Source organism: Elaeis guineensis, chromosome 9, assembly GCF_000442705.2.
Source record: "Elaeis guineensis isolate ETL-2024a chromosome 9, EG11, whole genome shotgun sequence".
Taxonomy (NCBI): Eukaryota; Viridiplantae; Streptophyta; class Magnoliopsida; order Arecales; family Arecaceae; genus Elaeis; species Elaeis guineensis.
The window spans coordinates 96,106,081-96,121,073 of NC_026001.2; the positions used below are offsets into that span (position 1 = coordinate 96,106,081).

The 14,993-nt window shown below is 38.6% G+C and overlaps 1 protein-coding gene, 1 long non-coding RNA gene and 1 pseudogene across 3 annotated transcripts; 2 read left to right on the top strand and 1 right to left on the bottom strand.

The window, feature by feature from the left end:
* The first annotated feature begins 1,433 nt into the window (after positions 1–1,433).
* Positions 1,434–2,178, top strand: LOC140851517 (uncharacterized; annotated as a pseudogene).
* Positions 2,179–3,117: 939 nt separating this feature from the next.
* LOC114914503 (uncharacterized) lies at positions 3,118–4,960 on the top strand. Of its 2 annotated transcripts, XR_012134542.1 has the most exons (3): positions 3,118–3,604; positions 3,774–3,990; positions 4,094–4,960. It is a non-coding gene; the product is annotated as an uncharacterized lncRNA (long non-coding RNA). The 2 variants fall into 2 exon arrangements; XR_012134541.1 differs by having other exon boundaries at positions 3,774–4,960.
* On the bottom strand, positions 4,343–8,146 carry LOC105051100 (floricaula protein). Its single transcript, XM_010931390.4, has 3 exons — positions 7,482–8,146; positions 6,376–6,770; positions 4,343–4,894 (listed from the first exon to the last, which is right to left on the bottom strand). Exons 1-3 carry the CDS (start codon positions 7,999–8,001, stop codon positions 4,511–4,513), a joined length of 1,299 nt encoding a protein of 432 aa, XP_010929692.1. The 5' UTR covers positions 8,002–8,146; the 3' UTR covers positions 4,343–4,510.
* Between the last annotated feature and the right edge of the window lie 6,847 nt (positions 8,147–14,993).

Here is a 14,993-nt window from a genome sequence, read left to right on the forward strand (position 1 = left end):
ACATAATAGATTCATCGGATGCATGGTGGGAGAAAAATTATAGGTACAAATAATAGTACATTGATGTTTATAAGATATTTTATATTATAATTCAAAACTTCTATTGATAATTATATATCCTTAACTTGTAGAAAATTTCTCATGCAAATAAATTTTGAGAATGTGGTTTTCAACCTATCATGAAGTTGGATAGGTTACTTGAAAATACTAGTGCCACAAGGGAGGAGGCTTAGGCACCAACTTTATCAATACAAGAGGGTGTTGAGGGCATATTGGATGAAGATGAGACATTAGATAGAGAAAATATTGATATGTTTGAGAAATCGGAGGGAAATCTTAATTTGATTGTACATGTAATTGATGATCCTCCTATTGACATGGATAATGCTAATCCTATTCTTGCATCTTATCCCATCCAGGAAAGAGAAAAAAAGAAAGTTAGTCCTAAAAATCAGGATAACAAATGTAAAAAAGTAGGGGGTGCTCCACAATTATATTAGAATTTTAGTCATCTTGTTGATGTAGTGGAGAAGAGTACAATGCTACTCAGGATGACTGATAAGCCTAGGTGTAGCATTAATAAGGTAATAAAAATGATGCGAGAAATGCTTGAGATAGGGGCACATTCAAATTGCTTCTATTTATTGCTGAGATGCTCCTTAAAAAAGAATATTGAAAGATATTTGTGGCCCTCCAGAATATCCATCTTTAGATTGAATGGCTCAAATGAATGTCAAACCTACAAAGTAGTTATTAATATATTATTATGGTGATATATTTTTTATGATTTTAATTAGGAATATTTATGTTGAATTATGATGGATTATATATGCTCGTGTTATGTCTTGGACAATGTGTTATGAATTTTATGAATATTATGGATATTATGGATGATATGTATGGTGTCTAATATTGTTTATGTTATTTGTATTTTATGTCTGGGTGTTATATATTATTTGGTTTTTGTTATAGATATTTTATTTTTTGCATAATATTTTTTTGTACATATATGATAACATTAACAATAGTTCTAAGAAAAATTATTTTACCGAAGATAGTTCATAATATTGGACTTGATGCATTCATGATTGTAACTGTTGATATGGTAATTGGATATTATACAAACTGACAAAGAGCCTTGTAGGATCTCTGATCAAACAGGATATAGATTTGTATTAGAGATTCTTTAAGGCAATCTAAATAGACGTCTATAATAATTTAGAAGAGAGAAACATGTGTTTATTGATCTTTGCAAGGAATTGAAAATTAGAAATGATTTGAAAGCTTCTAGAAATATTTCTGTTGAGTTGGTAGCCATATTTTTGACTATTCTAAGATATTGGTTTGGGAATAGAATCGTTCAAGAAAAATTTCTATATTCTAGAGAAATGGTTGGTAGATATTTTATCCATGTTTTAAATACTATCATAAAAATGACTACAGATATTATTAACTTAATTGATAGAGAGTTCAAGAATACTCCAAATAAAATTCATGATGGCAGTCATTGATAAGACTTAAGGATTGCATTGAAGCAATTGATGGTACCTATATAATAGTAAAAGTTTTTTCATCTAAGCAGATACCATATATTAACCGAAAAGAGATTTCTACCCAAAATATTATGGCTTTTTATGTTTTTGACATACATTTTACTTTTATTGGGGCTAGATTGGAGGGTACAGCTTGTGATACTCATTTTTTTAGAGATTGCGTAAAAAAGAGCTCAAATTTTCATCCCCACCTAGATGTATGCATTTTAATGAAATATTATATATTAACTTTCATACATAAGTATTAAATTTTAATGTATATATATTTATGCAAATAAATATTACTTGGTGGATGCAGGGTATCCTCATTATGGCCTTACTAAGGGGAAAGATATCATCTTCTTGATTTTTGATGTAGAAATCATTCAAGAGATATGCATTAAATCACGTGCATTCCTCGCTAATATGTACTATTGAGAGGACATTAAGATGTTGGAAAAGTAGATGGAGAATATTGAGTATAATGCCTAAGTTTCCATATTATAAATGAGTTGAAATTATAGTGGTTTTCATTGCAATTCATAACTATATTAGGAATTATGCAATTAAAGACTTTGAGACTCAACCTTATGACGATGATGAGGATCTACTCCCTTCATATTGTTTAAAGATTAGTGAATCATAAGAAAAATCGAGTATAGAGCCTAGCCGAACAACAAGTAACTATGAGATGGATATTTGTGTGATCATATTGCTATTCTTCTTATGACTTGTTGACTTTTTTTTTTTATAAAATTATACATATAACATGAACTTTATTTCATATCATCCATACTTTGGATTTGAGTAAATTTGTATCTTGCATTTTTATTACTGCTGGAATTAAAATATAAAATAATTTGGTAACATTAATAGTTAAGCATATTTTAGAATTTGTTATGGATATGGTGGCATTAAATCTTTGCTTGATTTATCAATATTCATCAATAATATTTTATTGTGTACAAGAAAAGTAAGAATAGGAAAAATATTGGATAGAAAAAAATCTTACATCAATATTATACTATAATTATAATATTATATTACAATGTATAGGAATATTATGATTTTATATTATATTATTTTATATTATATTATAATAATATGCTATATTATATTGCATCAAAGTAATGTTATAATATGTAATAATATTTTAATATGTAATAGTATCATATAATGTTCTATTACATTATATTATCGCATTATATTACATTACAGTAATATTATAATATGTAATATATTTATATAATAATATATATTATATTTTGTTATAATCTATTGTATAATATTATATTTTGTTATAATCTATTGTATAATATCATGCAATTTTCTTTATGATCATTTTATTATATCAAAAATATTTTTTTGATTTGATTATCAAACATATATTAAAATTTTATAATATTTTAAAAATATAATTATTAAATAATAAATAATTTTTCGTAAAAATTATATTTTTTTAAAATTATATTTTTTAAGAATTATATTTTTAAAAATTTTACTGCGAGCAACAATTCTAAATAAGATTGTAGGGAAGCCCAATTTATTTGTGTTGGTGAAGCAGGTAACCCCGAAGGCGGTGATCAGACCCCATTAACTTCCCTCCCGGGCTCGCTCGAGCCACTCTCCTGCGTCCCAATATTTGCATGCCTGGCGTCCTCTCGTGTCTCTCCGCCTCTGTACCCCTCTCTCCCGCTCGACGAAATGCCTCAGAGACCTCGGTCTGTTGTACTCTCTTTCTCCAACTCCATCCTCCGTTCCTTCCCTGGGAAGGGCTGCGCCCTCCTCCAGCTCAATGCCCGACTACCGCACCCTCGCTCTCCTCATGAAAGGCCTCCTTCTCCTCCTTCACACCGAAATCGCCATGGTTTGCCGCTCTCGGATCATCAAATCCGGCCTCTGACCACTTTCCTTCTCTAATTCTGCCTTAACCACGGTCTGCCCAACCACTGCTGTACGAACTCAAAAGGGACTCCATCGGAATCTAACGTTCAAGGCCTTCTTCGATATCAAACGTGGGAGCGAGTTACACCAGCTAATGATCAAGAAGAACAAAGCTCATCATTGTTTTGGTAGGATGAAAGTTATGTATTTTATAATTCAATCATTATTTTTTATACAAAATAGATTCTTTTTCTTTGATAAAAATAAAAATATAAATTTAGATATTTTCAAAACTTTGTGCTAGAAATATTGGTAACTTTTATGTCCTATTACATTTATATATAACTTTTCTTACAGGAATCCTGACACAAAGCGGGCGGTGGCATATAGTTTATTAAGACGAGCCCAGGATGGAGATTATAGCATCACAGAATCTTCAAACATGCGGGAACCATCATGAACGGATTAAGATAGTTTCAAAGGTGTTATGTAGTGTGATTTTGGCGAGTGGTAGGAGTTGGACTATCGGTAGGTTGGCAGTCCCTTGGATGGATGAAAGGATCATGCACCCCCGGTAAACCACCAACTCTCAGATTGTTAACAAATTTTTATCTCAGTTTCTCATGCAATTGAATTCATACAAGCGGTTTATACTTCTATGTTCGGTCCAAGTTCAGATATTGGAAGCATGCTACATCAATCATCGACATTGGATCTAGGTACAGATACTCTGCATTTCAATTCTTATTTCTAGTTCATATCACTTGGAAGAAGCCACTGTGGTAATCATCAAAAGCCTGCTAAACCAAGAATTTAAACTCTGCTACAAAATGCAATTGATCATCCGAACAGTTTGTCCTTTCAACTATCATGTCAATGATGAAAGCTACAAGCACACCATTTACTATATCATCAGCATCAAATAATGGAAATCACTACAACTTTTCAGGCCCCGTTGCCTCTCAATCCGAGTTAGAAAAGGCCAGTCCTGTCTTATAGAAACAGGCTGCATTGTTAAACAGGTCATGATACAGCAAAGAGGAGTCAAATGCCACAGCCTACAAATTAACCTCAGACAGCCTCCTAATTGACAACTAAAACAGTGGCGGTGGCGGGGGGAGGCCATTGGATGAGGTGGCCCCCAGGACTGAGTTGGAGGTGGTGGCATTGCTGCGGGCAAGGTGGCAGAGCTGCCGGAGCTTTGTAGGGACATACCAGATGGAAAGGCGAGGGTGTGCATTGAAGACGGCATCGATGTCCCAGCCATGCCTTGCGGAGATGGCCACGAGGGGCTTATAGCATGCTTGCCGCCATGCGCCCACATTCTCCCCTCGCTCCTTGTAGGCCCTCCGCAGTGCATTGGATGCCTCTTCATCAAGGCAGTGAAGGGCATAGCAGTGCACGTAGTGCCTCATCTTTGGCTTGTTGATGTAGCTTGCCCCAACCTTCTTGGCATATCGAAACACTTGATTTGTAACCTGCATCCATGGTAAGACACTGTAATCACCAAAGTCTCAATTCCAATTCCATCTAGATTCTAGTGTGGTCCTGTGACTTTCTCTCATTTGGTGCAGCCATGTTAATTTGAGTTCCTACAGTATGCATATTAATTAGTTTTCTATAGGTAATGCCTTGTCAATTTTCTGTTGGTCTTCCAAATAAGACCTTGTGGAGAATTGAACTTTGAGCTCTTGATTTTTGCTTTGCGAAATAGTCTCTCATATTATGTGTGGAGTGTGAAACATGACTTTCAAAACATGGTAATAATTGAGAAAATGAGCTTAGAAAATGGCTGAGTGATGATGCTAAACTACTCTAGATGAAATTAAACAGCTACCATAAGATGCATGTTCTGACCATCAGTATAATGTCATAAGATGGCCATAGTAGTTGTTATTTGGCTACCATCAAACTCAAAAAACCGTGGAATCATATTTCTATGTAGATTCTTTTAAAATTATAGCTACAGCTTCATCATCATCGAGACAAAACATGTCATTATCTTGTTTGGTTGAGATACTAATCATTTTATACCATCATAATATGAAGTAAACAAAAAAATATTTGAAATTTAGAAACAGGGGGATGGATTTCCACCTATTGATTTAACGCTACAATACATTCATTGATGTAAAAAATAATCATGAGGCCCAAACATAAGTAAAGAAATACCAACATGATCCTTTCATTATCACCAAAAGATACAATCACTAGCATGCAGTCTGGTATTAGTCATAAATAATTCTTAACTACAGTGATTGCCATTAAAAAAACAAGGAAAAGAAGGAAGATATTGTGGACAAGCCTTAGAAAATTCTGCTGCTGCTACTGTTCACTCATCCGGAGTCGGCCGTATGGTCTGGGACACATTTAATACCGTTACCAGCATTCACATGTCCTGTTCCTTAATGAATTGAATCCCCCCACCCCAAACCCGCCCCAAACCAAATCCCACTCACTGCTTATCAGACCTGTCCATGTGTCAGATTGACATCATTATCCTGGTTTCACTTTCATGCTGAGGTGGCAGTCAAAGGACAATGAATCCACTCGAGAAGACAAGTCAGGCCCCAACTTTCAGACCAACCACACACTGACACATCACACGTCTCATCACCACCTGTCCCACATAAAAAGACGGCATGGAGAGCAGTGCGCAATGTGATGGACTGGCTTTCATTACGGCAAGTCGGCATTACCGTCACCGAAATGTCGGTGGCGGGCCATTGTTGCCTCATTCCTCGCACAGCTCTCAAAGCACAGATCTCGCAAGCAAGGGTAAATATCGCGGGAAAAGAAAAGGTCAATCATTCTTTCGCGCGAAGATACAACGCGAACCCGCTTAGAAGGAGACAAGACGAGGAATAAAATACAAGGAAAGCAGGTGGGGCCCATGAGATGGTGGGAGGAGAAAAGGAGTACGTGGCAGGCAGGGGGGAGGGTTGGAGGGCGTGCGTACCTTGGTGGGGCACTTGTCGCCACGCTCCTTGGCGAGGGCCTGGACCTGGAGGAGGAAGTGGCGGCACTGCTCGTAGAGGTGGAAGAGGTAGTCGAGACCGTTCTTCTTCGCCCTCGCCACCTCGCCGGGCTCCGTCACGATGAACGGGTGCTCCCTCTGCCGCTCCACCACGCTCCTCTCCGACCCCTCCGAGCCCTCCGATCCCGATCCCCACCCATCTTCCTCCTCCTCCAGCTCCTCCTCCGATGATCTCTTCTTCTCCTTCTTCTTGCCTTTGGACGATTTCGTGGCGCTCCGACGCTGCTTCGCCCTGCCGTCGTTGTTCGCCACCACCGCCGCCTCCCCGCCGCTCGCCGCCGCCTCCCTCTCCTGCTGCACCGGCTCCTCAGACAAGCCTGTCTCATTTCAAAAACTTACATAGTAAATATTATATAGGAGGAGGCCAGAGATTGGATATATCTATCTGAGAGTGAAGAAACAAAGACGTTGTCAAATACTGTACGTTAGAAGAGAGAATAGATTAGATTATCTCCAGTGTCGTAAGTGTGAGATTATACATGAGTTGCATGAATTATGGGTACTTGTACGTTGAGTAGAGATTAGAGATTTCCAAAGGCCACGCTTGCGTGTTCTTGTGGTCTTATAGCGTCCTTTTTATGCTTTGCTTCCCTAATATTTGAGTCATTTTAGCAAATCCAAAACCTCCTTCCAAGTAATTCATTCTTGAAGTCAAATAAAAATAATAATAATGTAGGAAAAGGATAAAATTATTGATATAAGCATCAAAAACGCAACCTAGGACAGAAGCCGGGGTAGATGTTCTCCAAGCAGTGGAGATGAGTGGACCACTTGGCTTCCGTGTCCAGTGCTCAATAAAAGTGGGTTCCAAGAAAAAAAAAAAAAAAAAAGCGGAATTTAGCAAAATAGTAGGAGGATTTACGACGGCATGCACTAAAAAATTCGAAGAAGGATGAAGAATGTTCTTCAAATTGAATAAGAAAGTTGAAGCGAACCCCCACGCACCGCGCCCCCAAAAAGGTGCATTATAGCAAGCAGAGGCGTAATTTTCTAACGTGCGCTGGGTTGGGCGTGGTGGGGGGTCTCACCTCCTTGGGAGAGGGCGTCGAGGGCGCCGGCGAGATGGTGATGGTCGGGGGAGTTGAGAAGAAGCATCCTCCGGCGAGCATCATCGCCGGCAGGGAGCTGATGGTGGTGGTCGGGGTGGAGGAAGAGCATGGCCTGGTGGTGGTGGAGGATGCGGCGGCGCTCGGCGCGGAGAGCGGCCTTGATGCCGTAGCGCTCGCCTAGGAGAAGGTCCCACCGGAAGAGGTGGGCGAGGGCGGCCAGCACCTCCTCCACCTCCCCCTCCGTCATGCCCACCAGCGTGCTCGCCGTGAACCCCAGCTCTCCCAGCCGCGCCACCGTCGCGTACCGCACCCCGTACCCCGCGAACACCTCCCCCAGCTCCCGCGGCTCCTGCCGCTGCTCCACCGCCTCCTCTTCCCCCGCCGCCGCCGGCGGTGCTGGGGGTTCCATCGACCGACAAGGAGGTGGCGGCGCCGCCGTCGGCGGCACCCGGGGGTCCCACTTGAAGACGTTCGCCGAGAAGGCGTCCCCGGGATCCATTGATTGATTGGCTTCTTTCTCTCCTCCTCTCTTTCTTCTCACGTTTGCTTTTCGGTCGCTTTTAAGCGGGAGGACGCCGGTTGCCTTGGAAACATGAAATTACCAAATTGTCCCGTGTTGTCCTTACCTCGGCGGGTGGTTTCTTTCCACTATTATACTACAGGGCTCGCTCATTAACTTGTTTAGCCCAAATATTCTCTCACTAAGTATCAAGCTAAAATTATCGAATTAATTGGTTGCTTGTCCAATTCCAAATTCGAATTGAATAATGCACTAGTGCTTAATCCATGCACCTCATTATCTTCTCATTTATCCAATTTCATATGACCATGGGTGACCGATGCAATGCATGATATACTAAGTAGATAGAGGAGTAAATTTTGAAAAATATTTTCCTTTTCAATGTATTTGTGCTATCCATCTCCATCAGCCTTCATTGAATGGCAAATCATGCGTACCCAAGAAAAAACATTAGATAGTTATTAAGACAAGAGTGGTAAGAGATAATTACTATTGACCAATAATGTCTAATTGATGTATTTATTTCGATGAATTCAACTACTAGATTAATTCCCTAACAAGCCTTCCAATTGAATAATCGTGGAGGCAAACTTTTGCTTGCTTACCATTTTCGCTTTTAGAGGAGCCACATTTTCAAGATATGCAGTCTTTTGCAAAGGCATGACCATTAATTCATAAATTTGGATATACTTGGTGTGCTTATGGTGTGAATCTTCTATTGTTATAACATTATGCTCATAAAACATTAGGATATCTAATCAATCCAGGCACTAATTCTCCTATTTGATGTTGAAAAATAAGCATTTAGCTAGCATTGTAGTTTTGTGACTGCCATTTCTCTTATGTTTGACTGCTCAGCATGGTCAAGAGACCGTCAGTCTGCTATCAGATGAAGCCTGATGACCAGCTGCAGAAGCTGATTGATTGCATGTGTCTTTTATCTACTCTTATATTCTTCTCCATCAAGCTCTGCTACGGATCCCTCGCTTACATAGATCATCGTGGAGGTACATGTGAGTTCCATCATCGGAACCGGTAAACGACACGGCTCCCACTCGGGAATCGCAAGACGGGGTACGACGAGTGCTTTGCAGCAGCTTGCATGAAACCATTACCCGTCAAAGCCGTGATCCAAAACAAGAGGGCATTCGAGGTTTATTATATAATATATAATACATGTACTTTCTTTTACCTTACCACTCTTTTGATGTAACAACACTTGGCTCGATCTACAGGCCTAGTGCAGTGAAAGAGGATAAGCCTATAGTACACTGGCTCAAGTTACCATAAAGCCCTTCGTTGTCCTACCCCGTGCCACCTGCGAGTCCATTGGTTTCATGCAACCTGAAGAGGATTGTTGGATCCTTAATTATAAATGGTTGCTAGCATTCAATTAGGAGACATATTGATTGGATCCTCTCTCTCTCTCTCTCTCTCTCTCTCTCTCTCTCTCTCTCTATATATATATATATATATATATGTATATAAGTATGCATGTTCGTTTGTAGTTGGACTATCCTATCATCGAGCTGTTGAGCTACAGGGCTGGTCCATCGATAATTTTTCTTCAATTAGAGCTGAATGCAGAAAATGCCGTATGATCGGTGAGTCCTGACACAAATATCTAGGCTTATCATTTCTGTACCCCTAGATTTAATGTGCTTGCACTGAATCTTTTAACAAATGGATCATGGGTCTTAATGAAAATGATATAGAAAATTTGACTTCAGTGGTAGAACCTCCATGGAATACTTAAAGATTGAATATTACTAGATAGCTTTGCTGGTCATCATCTGGCTACCTCTCCAAGTAAATGATACGAGGTTCAAACTTAAATGAAAGTGAATAACCATCGTATGCGGAAGAAAAATCATTAAATCCAAAATGTAGGTCATGAGAATGGTGACAGATTTTTGCCCTTAAGATTTAGAATAAAAATAATGAGAGTTCTTTTCATGAAATAAAATTGCTACTTCATTGAAAAATATATATTGCTTTCACACAAAATTAGTTGTTCAAATGTTTGTTCCCGTGCTAGCAAAATAGAAGTTAATAAAGATATAAATATCTTGCTTTTTAAGAACTGCACTGATAAGTACTAAATGGGCATGAGGGTTGCTAAATGCAAATCTAAACAAAATAGTGGTGCCTTTGAACAAAATAGTGGTGCGCTACGACTACAAGCATCACAAGCTAACCCTTTCCAATTTATACATGAAAAGTCAAATAATTAAAACTCGATAGACCTTTCCTTTCGAATATAACTGAATCTATTTTGATCTCACATATTTGGGCCGTATCTGACTGGTTTATCTGAGTCCTACTACTACAAATTGATGCAACCTTATAAATTTACCACTAGCTAGTATTTATATTGTGCAAAGAATAAAATCTAAATAATCATGAAAGATTCAACCGAGAATTTCCAAACACCTGGAGTTTGTTTCTAGCTAAGTTTCTCCATGTGCTCATGTTATTAGCCAAGTAAGTGCACCATTTGTTTCTCCATTGGCTTAATGTCCTGGTTATCAGTCAGAAGCCTCTGTGAAACTATCAAAATTTATCCAGCCAGAGGCCTGTTTCCTACCGGGGACATCGCCACTGGTGAAATTTTCTTGTTTCATTCTGGGAAAGGTGCTGCAAATTAAACATGTGTGAGTGAAGAGAGAGAGAGAGAGAGAGAGAGGGAAAGGGAAGCACTTACAACGAAAAGAGCTGAGAATTAAAGGCTGCTCACTGTACTTGGTCACACCTCGCGTCGATGTCCTCCTTTGTCTCTTCCAACTAAATCTCGAGAAAAAAGAGAAAAAAGAGATATGGAGCTAAGAGCCGAGCCTTGATCCCATCTCTCTCTCTCTCTCTCTCCCCGTTTTTCCTCTCGTGTCCTGGGTACGACGGGGGAGTGGGCTTTCGGTGCCTTCATTTCGTATCAGTACGGGCGGAAACCTCGGCCGGCGAGCCGCTCACGCGCGGCGGCACGGCCACCATACATCTCCACCACCACCACCACCACCACCCCCACCACCTCTCTCTCTCTCTCTCTCTCTGTACAGTAGCCGTTCAGTACAAGTTACGGAAACTCCACGTGTCGACTGGTCACCGCCAGTCCCCCCCCCACGCGTCGAGATTTCAACTCATCTCCTGACCCAGTTCATGCCGTGGACCGATTCTTCTTTGTATAAAAAACATTGCTTTCAGTTTATGTGCTCGAGAAAGATGATACAGAAAAAAAATATATGTAAATAAATATGAAAAGAAGCGCGGGTCTGGTTTAGGTGTTTTTGCCTTCGAGTTTATGCTATGGAAAGAAAAGCATAGAAGGCGACGGTCTTTCAAAGTGAAGCACTTAAGCCAATAGACGGTGGTTTGAACAGTGACCGTTGGAATTATCCGTTGTGCTTTGAGATTACCACTCTTGCACTTTTTTCTTAATCACCGGCCGTTGCATGTATGGCTGTCAGAGAAAAATGGTGGGCACTGTGAAGATTGGGTCGGAGAAAGGCGGTGGATGGTCAGTCGGCGTGGATCTCATTGGAGCTATCACCGAAGGAGATAGAGGACCTCATTAAATTACTACAAGAAAAAAAAAATTTCATAACATTTAAAAATATCATCAAAAATTCTCCAAAATGTAGCTGAAGTTTTTTCACGACGTTGGACATAACGTCATCAAGATCATCGCGCTAGCTATGTTGCTAATGGTCAATCGCCACATTGTTATAAAATATCGCGGAAAGGACGTCAAAAATGCGACGTATGTCTGAACGTTGCGAAATGTAATTTGATTGAGCAATGTTTCACCAACGTCGTGGAACAAAAATCTTTCACGATGTAATTTCTCAAACGTCGCAAAATGTAAGATAATTGAGCGACGTTTCACTAATATCGTGGAACAAATATCTTTCATGATGTCTGACAAATGTCACGAAACGTGACTAATTGTACAACGTTTTGCCAACATCATAGAATGAACGACGATCTTTGGCGACGTTTTTCAAACGTCACGAAATGATTTCACTAACATTGCAAAACAAGGATGTTTTGCGATGGCCAAATTTTGCTTCATTGTTAGTTCAATTAAAATCTGTATAAAATATTATATTCCATGATATATATTCAAATATCTAGTAAATCATCTATTTTCAGTCAACAAATCATTCAACAACTAAAGTATGAACTCACATATAATTCATAATCAAGATGAATCCATACACAAAGTTTATAATCCAAAAAGTAAATTGTCTAGGCATCCAAAGAGATGGTATTTCCAACTAAAAGCACCAAGAGATCATGTCTCTAGCAAAAACAAACAATTCACCTCTAACCAAAAGCAAACAAACTCATTATCCAATTGTCTATAACAAAACAAATGAGTTCATAAGTCGATAATTCAAAGCACAAAAGGCCCCTCTGCCATGCATGTCCTCAAAACCACATCTTCACAAGTTCTTGACTCATGGAATCTCTGTTAAAAAGAAAAACATAATCAATTAATTGCCTATATATTACAGTAACAAAATATATATATTATTTCATTATGCTAATAAAAAAGATTTAGAGATACATTAAAAAAATAACTTAAGTAACTTACATCATAAATCTGATAAAGAGATATTTTGTGATGCACATAAAGCTTCCAAAATCTTTTGTTGACACTCCATCTGCGTCTTAATGTCTATAATCTCATTCTTCGTCTCTTGATTATGCTTTTGCGACTGCTCCAACTCCTTTTGAAGTCTCTTCTTAGACATAATGAGGAACTCTTCCCTTCTGGATGAGGTCCAACTCCCAAATCATAGACATAATCTAATCTGATCCCCAGAACTTTATCGTATATCTGGTCTGCTGTCATAGGATGATCATCGGATATAGACTGCTCTAGCACCTGCATCATTTCATTCTAACAAAATTCAAAGAGGATTAATTTTAAAACAAAAACTAAGCTCACTTAAAACAGTAATCATAATTTTATTTTTGTGTAGTGTCCTCACCCATTTTGCCTCGCACTCAGGAGTTGTCCATCTATCCGGAGTATCACCATGACCTGAGATGTAATGAGTACGATACCACAATATAATTCGATCGCACTCTTCTCTATTCAATTCATTCTCACTCTGTTTAAAAGATGAGTTACTATTGTAAGAAACTTAAATGTCAAATGATATTAGTCATAATCAAAGTACGACATCTCACAATCTCATGCCGTATAGATACAAAAGCTTTTGACCCGATATTTGCTTGGCACTTGACAAAACTTCTGAATTTTTTGTTATGCTCACATGTTAGCTGAAAAGATAGAAAATTTTATGCCAGTCAACCTAAAGTAGATTCTTTAAAGGAGATATTTACATGCAAACATGACGCAAGTTATACTGACCTGTGTCTTTTCTTTGCTCCAGTAAGTACAAAGATCTATCCACTCTATCGTGGTCACAGTACTTGGCTTTGAGTCCTTTTCATGGTTAAGGTAATGCATATGTAGTCGATATCTTTGATCCTTTAACTTCAATAAAAGAAGCTTCTTGACGCTAGCACAAACTTCCTCATCCATCCTTAAACCCTTGACATCTAGTTTTTGCTGCAAACAAGTATTAAATACTAGTTAACAAATATGCATAGAATACAAATGCAACTATAATGATTTCTACTTTCTTCTAGTTTGTCAAATGCAATCTGCATCTCCATCTCTGTTAATTTGGTCCATCTAAACTTGACAGGTAAGATATTTCAAGCTATCATACTAAGCTTATTTGATAGCTTGGCGGATTGAACAGCATTAGTGGATCGTCCTTCTTTCATTGAGATGTTGATTTTCATTTTCTTACCAAGCGCCTTGTTTATCTTACTTAACCCAATCCCTCTAGTACAACCTCTTTTCTTTCATCCACCCATGCTCGTGGACTTTACAAGAGAAGCAAGCAACAATAAGAATGTTAATTTAAAAATATTTAGGTGATATTGAGTACAAATAGGTATATAATGATTCATACCTATAAAGCTAACATCAGGAGTCAAGTCCATGGTAGAATGTATGTGCTCAGTAGGCTCTGGCTCGATAGGTGGTGTATGAATTTGTGGCAATTGAGAGGAAGGTGGTGGAGCAGAAGATGTGACTTCTGCGGGTATTGGATCTAGAGAAGCTGATAGAATATGGGCTGATGGTGACTGAGAAAAAGATGGTGGAGCCACGATATCATGACTCTGAAGAAGCTGTTGGTACCTAGATAGAGGCGATGCAACATCAGCTAGAGATGGAGCTGAAGGTGTGACTTCTGATGGTGCTGGATCCAGAGAAGCTGGTGGAATATGAGCTGGTGGTGACTGAGAGGAAGGTGGTGTAGTCACGGTGTCACGGCTCTAAAGAAGCTGCTGATATCTTGATCGTAACTGTGACGGCAAGATCATTCTCTAGAAAGCTGGCTGCTGAGTGAAATACAGTGGATTTAGATCGATGGCTGTCGGTACTTTTTTTTTTCTTAGACAATCTCGGTGCCATGAGAATACCTGCAATATATAGTCAAATAAAATCAATGTTAAGATTTTAAACTAAATCAACTAAGGTCAACTTTAAGATATTCACATAGGCAATTTATCATTAAGTTAAAGTTAGTTTATCACTGTATAGTCTATATACATGTGTAGGTAGTTTACTATTATACGTGTATATGTAATTTTTTATGCATGTTTCCACTATAGAGTCCTCAAAAAAAGATCATCGCAACCTCACAATTGTATCACAGAAAAATAATAATTAGAGAAAGAAAAAAAATATCAATGCTGCAGTCAGAATTATGCCAGCAAGATGCACCTACCAACTCCAAATCAGCCACACCAATGAAACAATAATTTGCTGCATGACATTGGACAGTTGGGAATCAAAATAAATCATTATCATGATCATTGTCATCATCATTCTGTTCATCATCATGTTTGGTACAATATTCTGCCAAGGTATCATCTTTATCTTCACT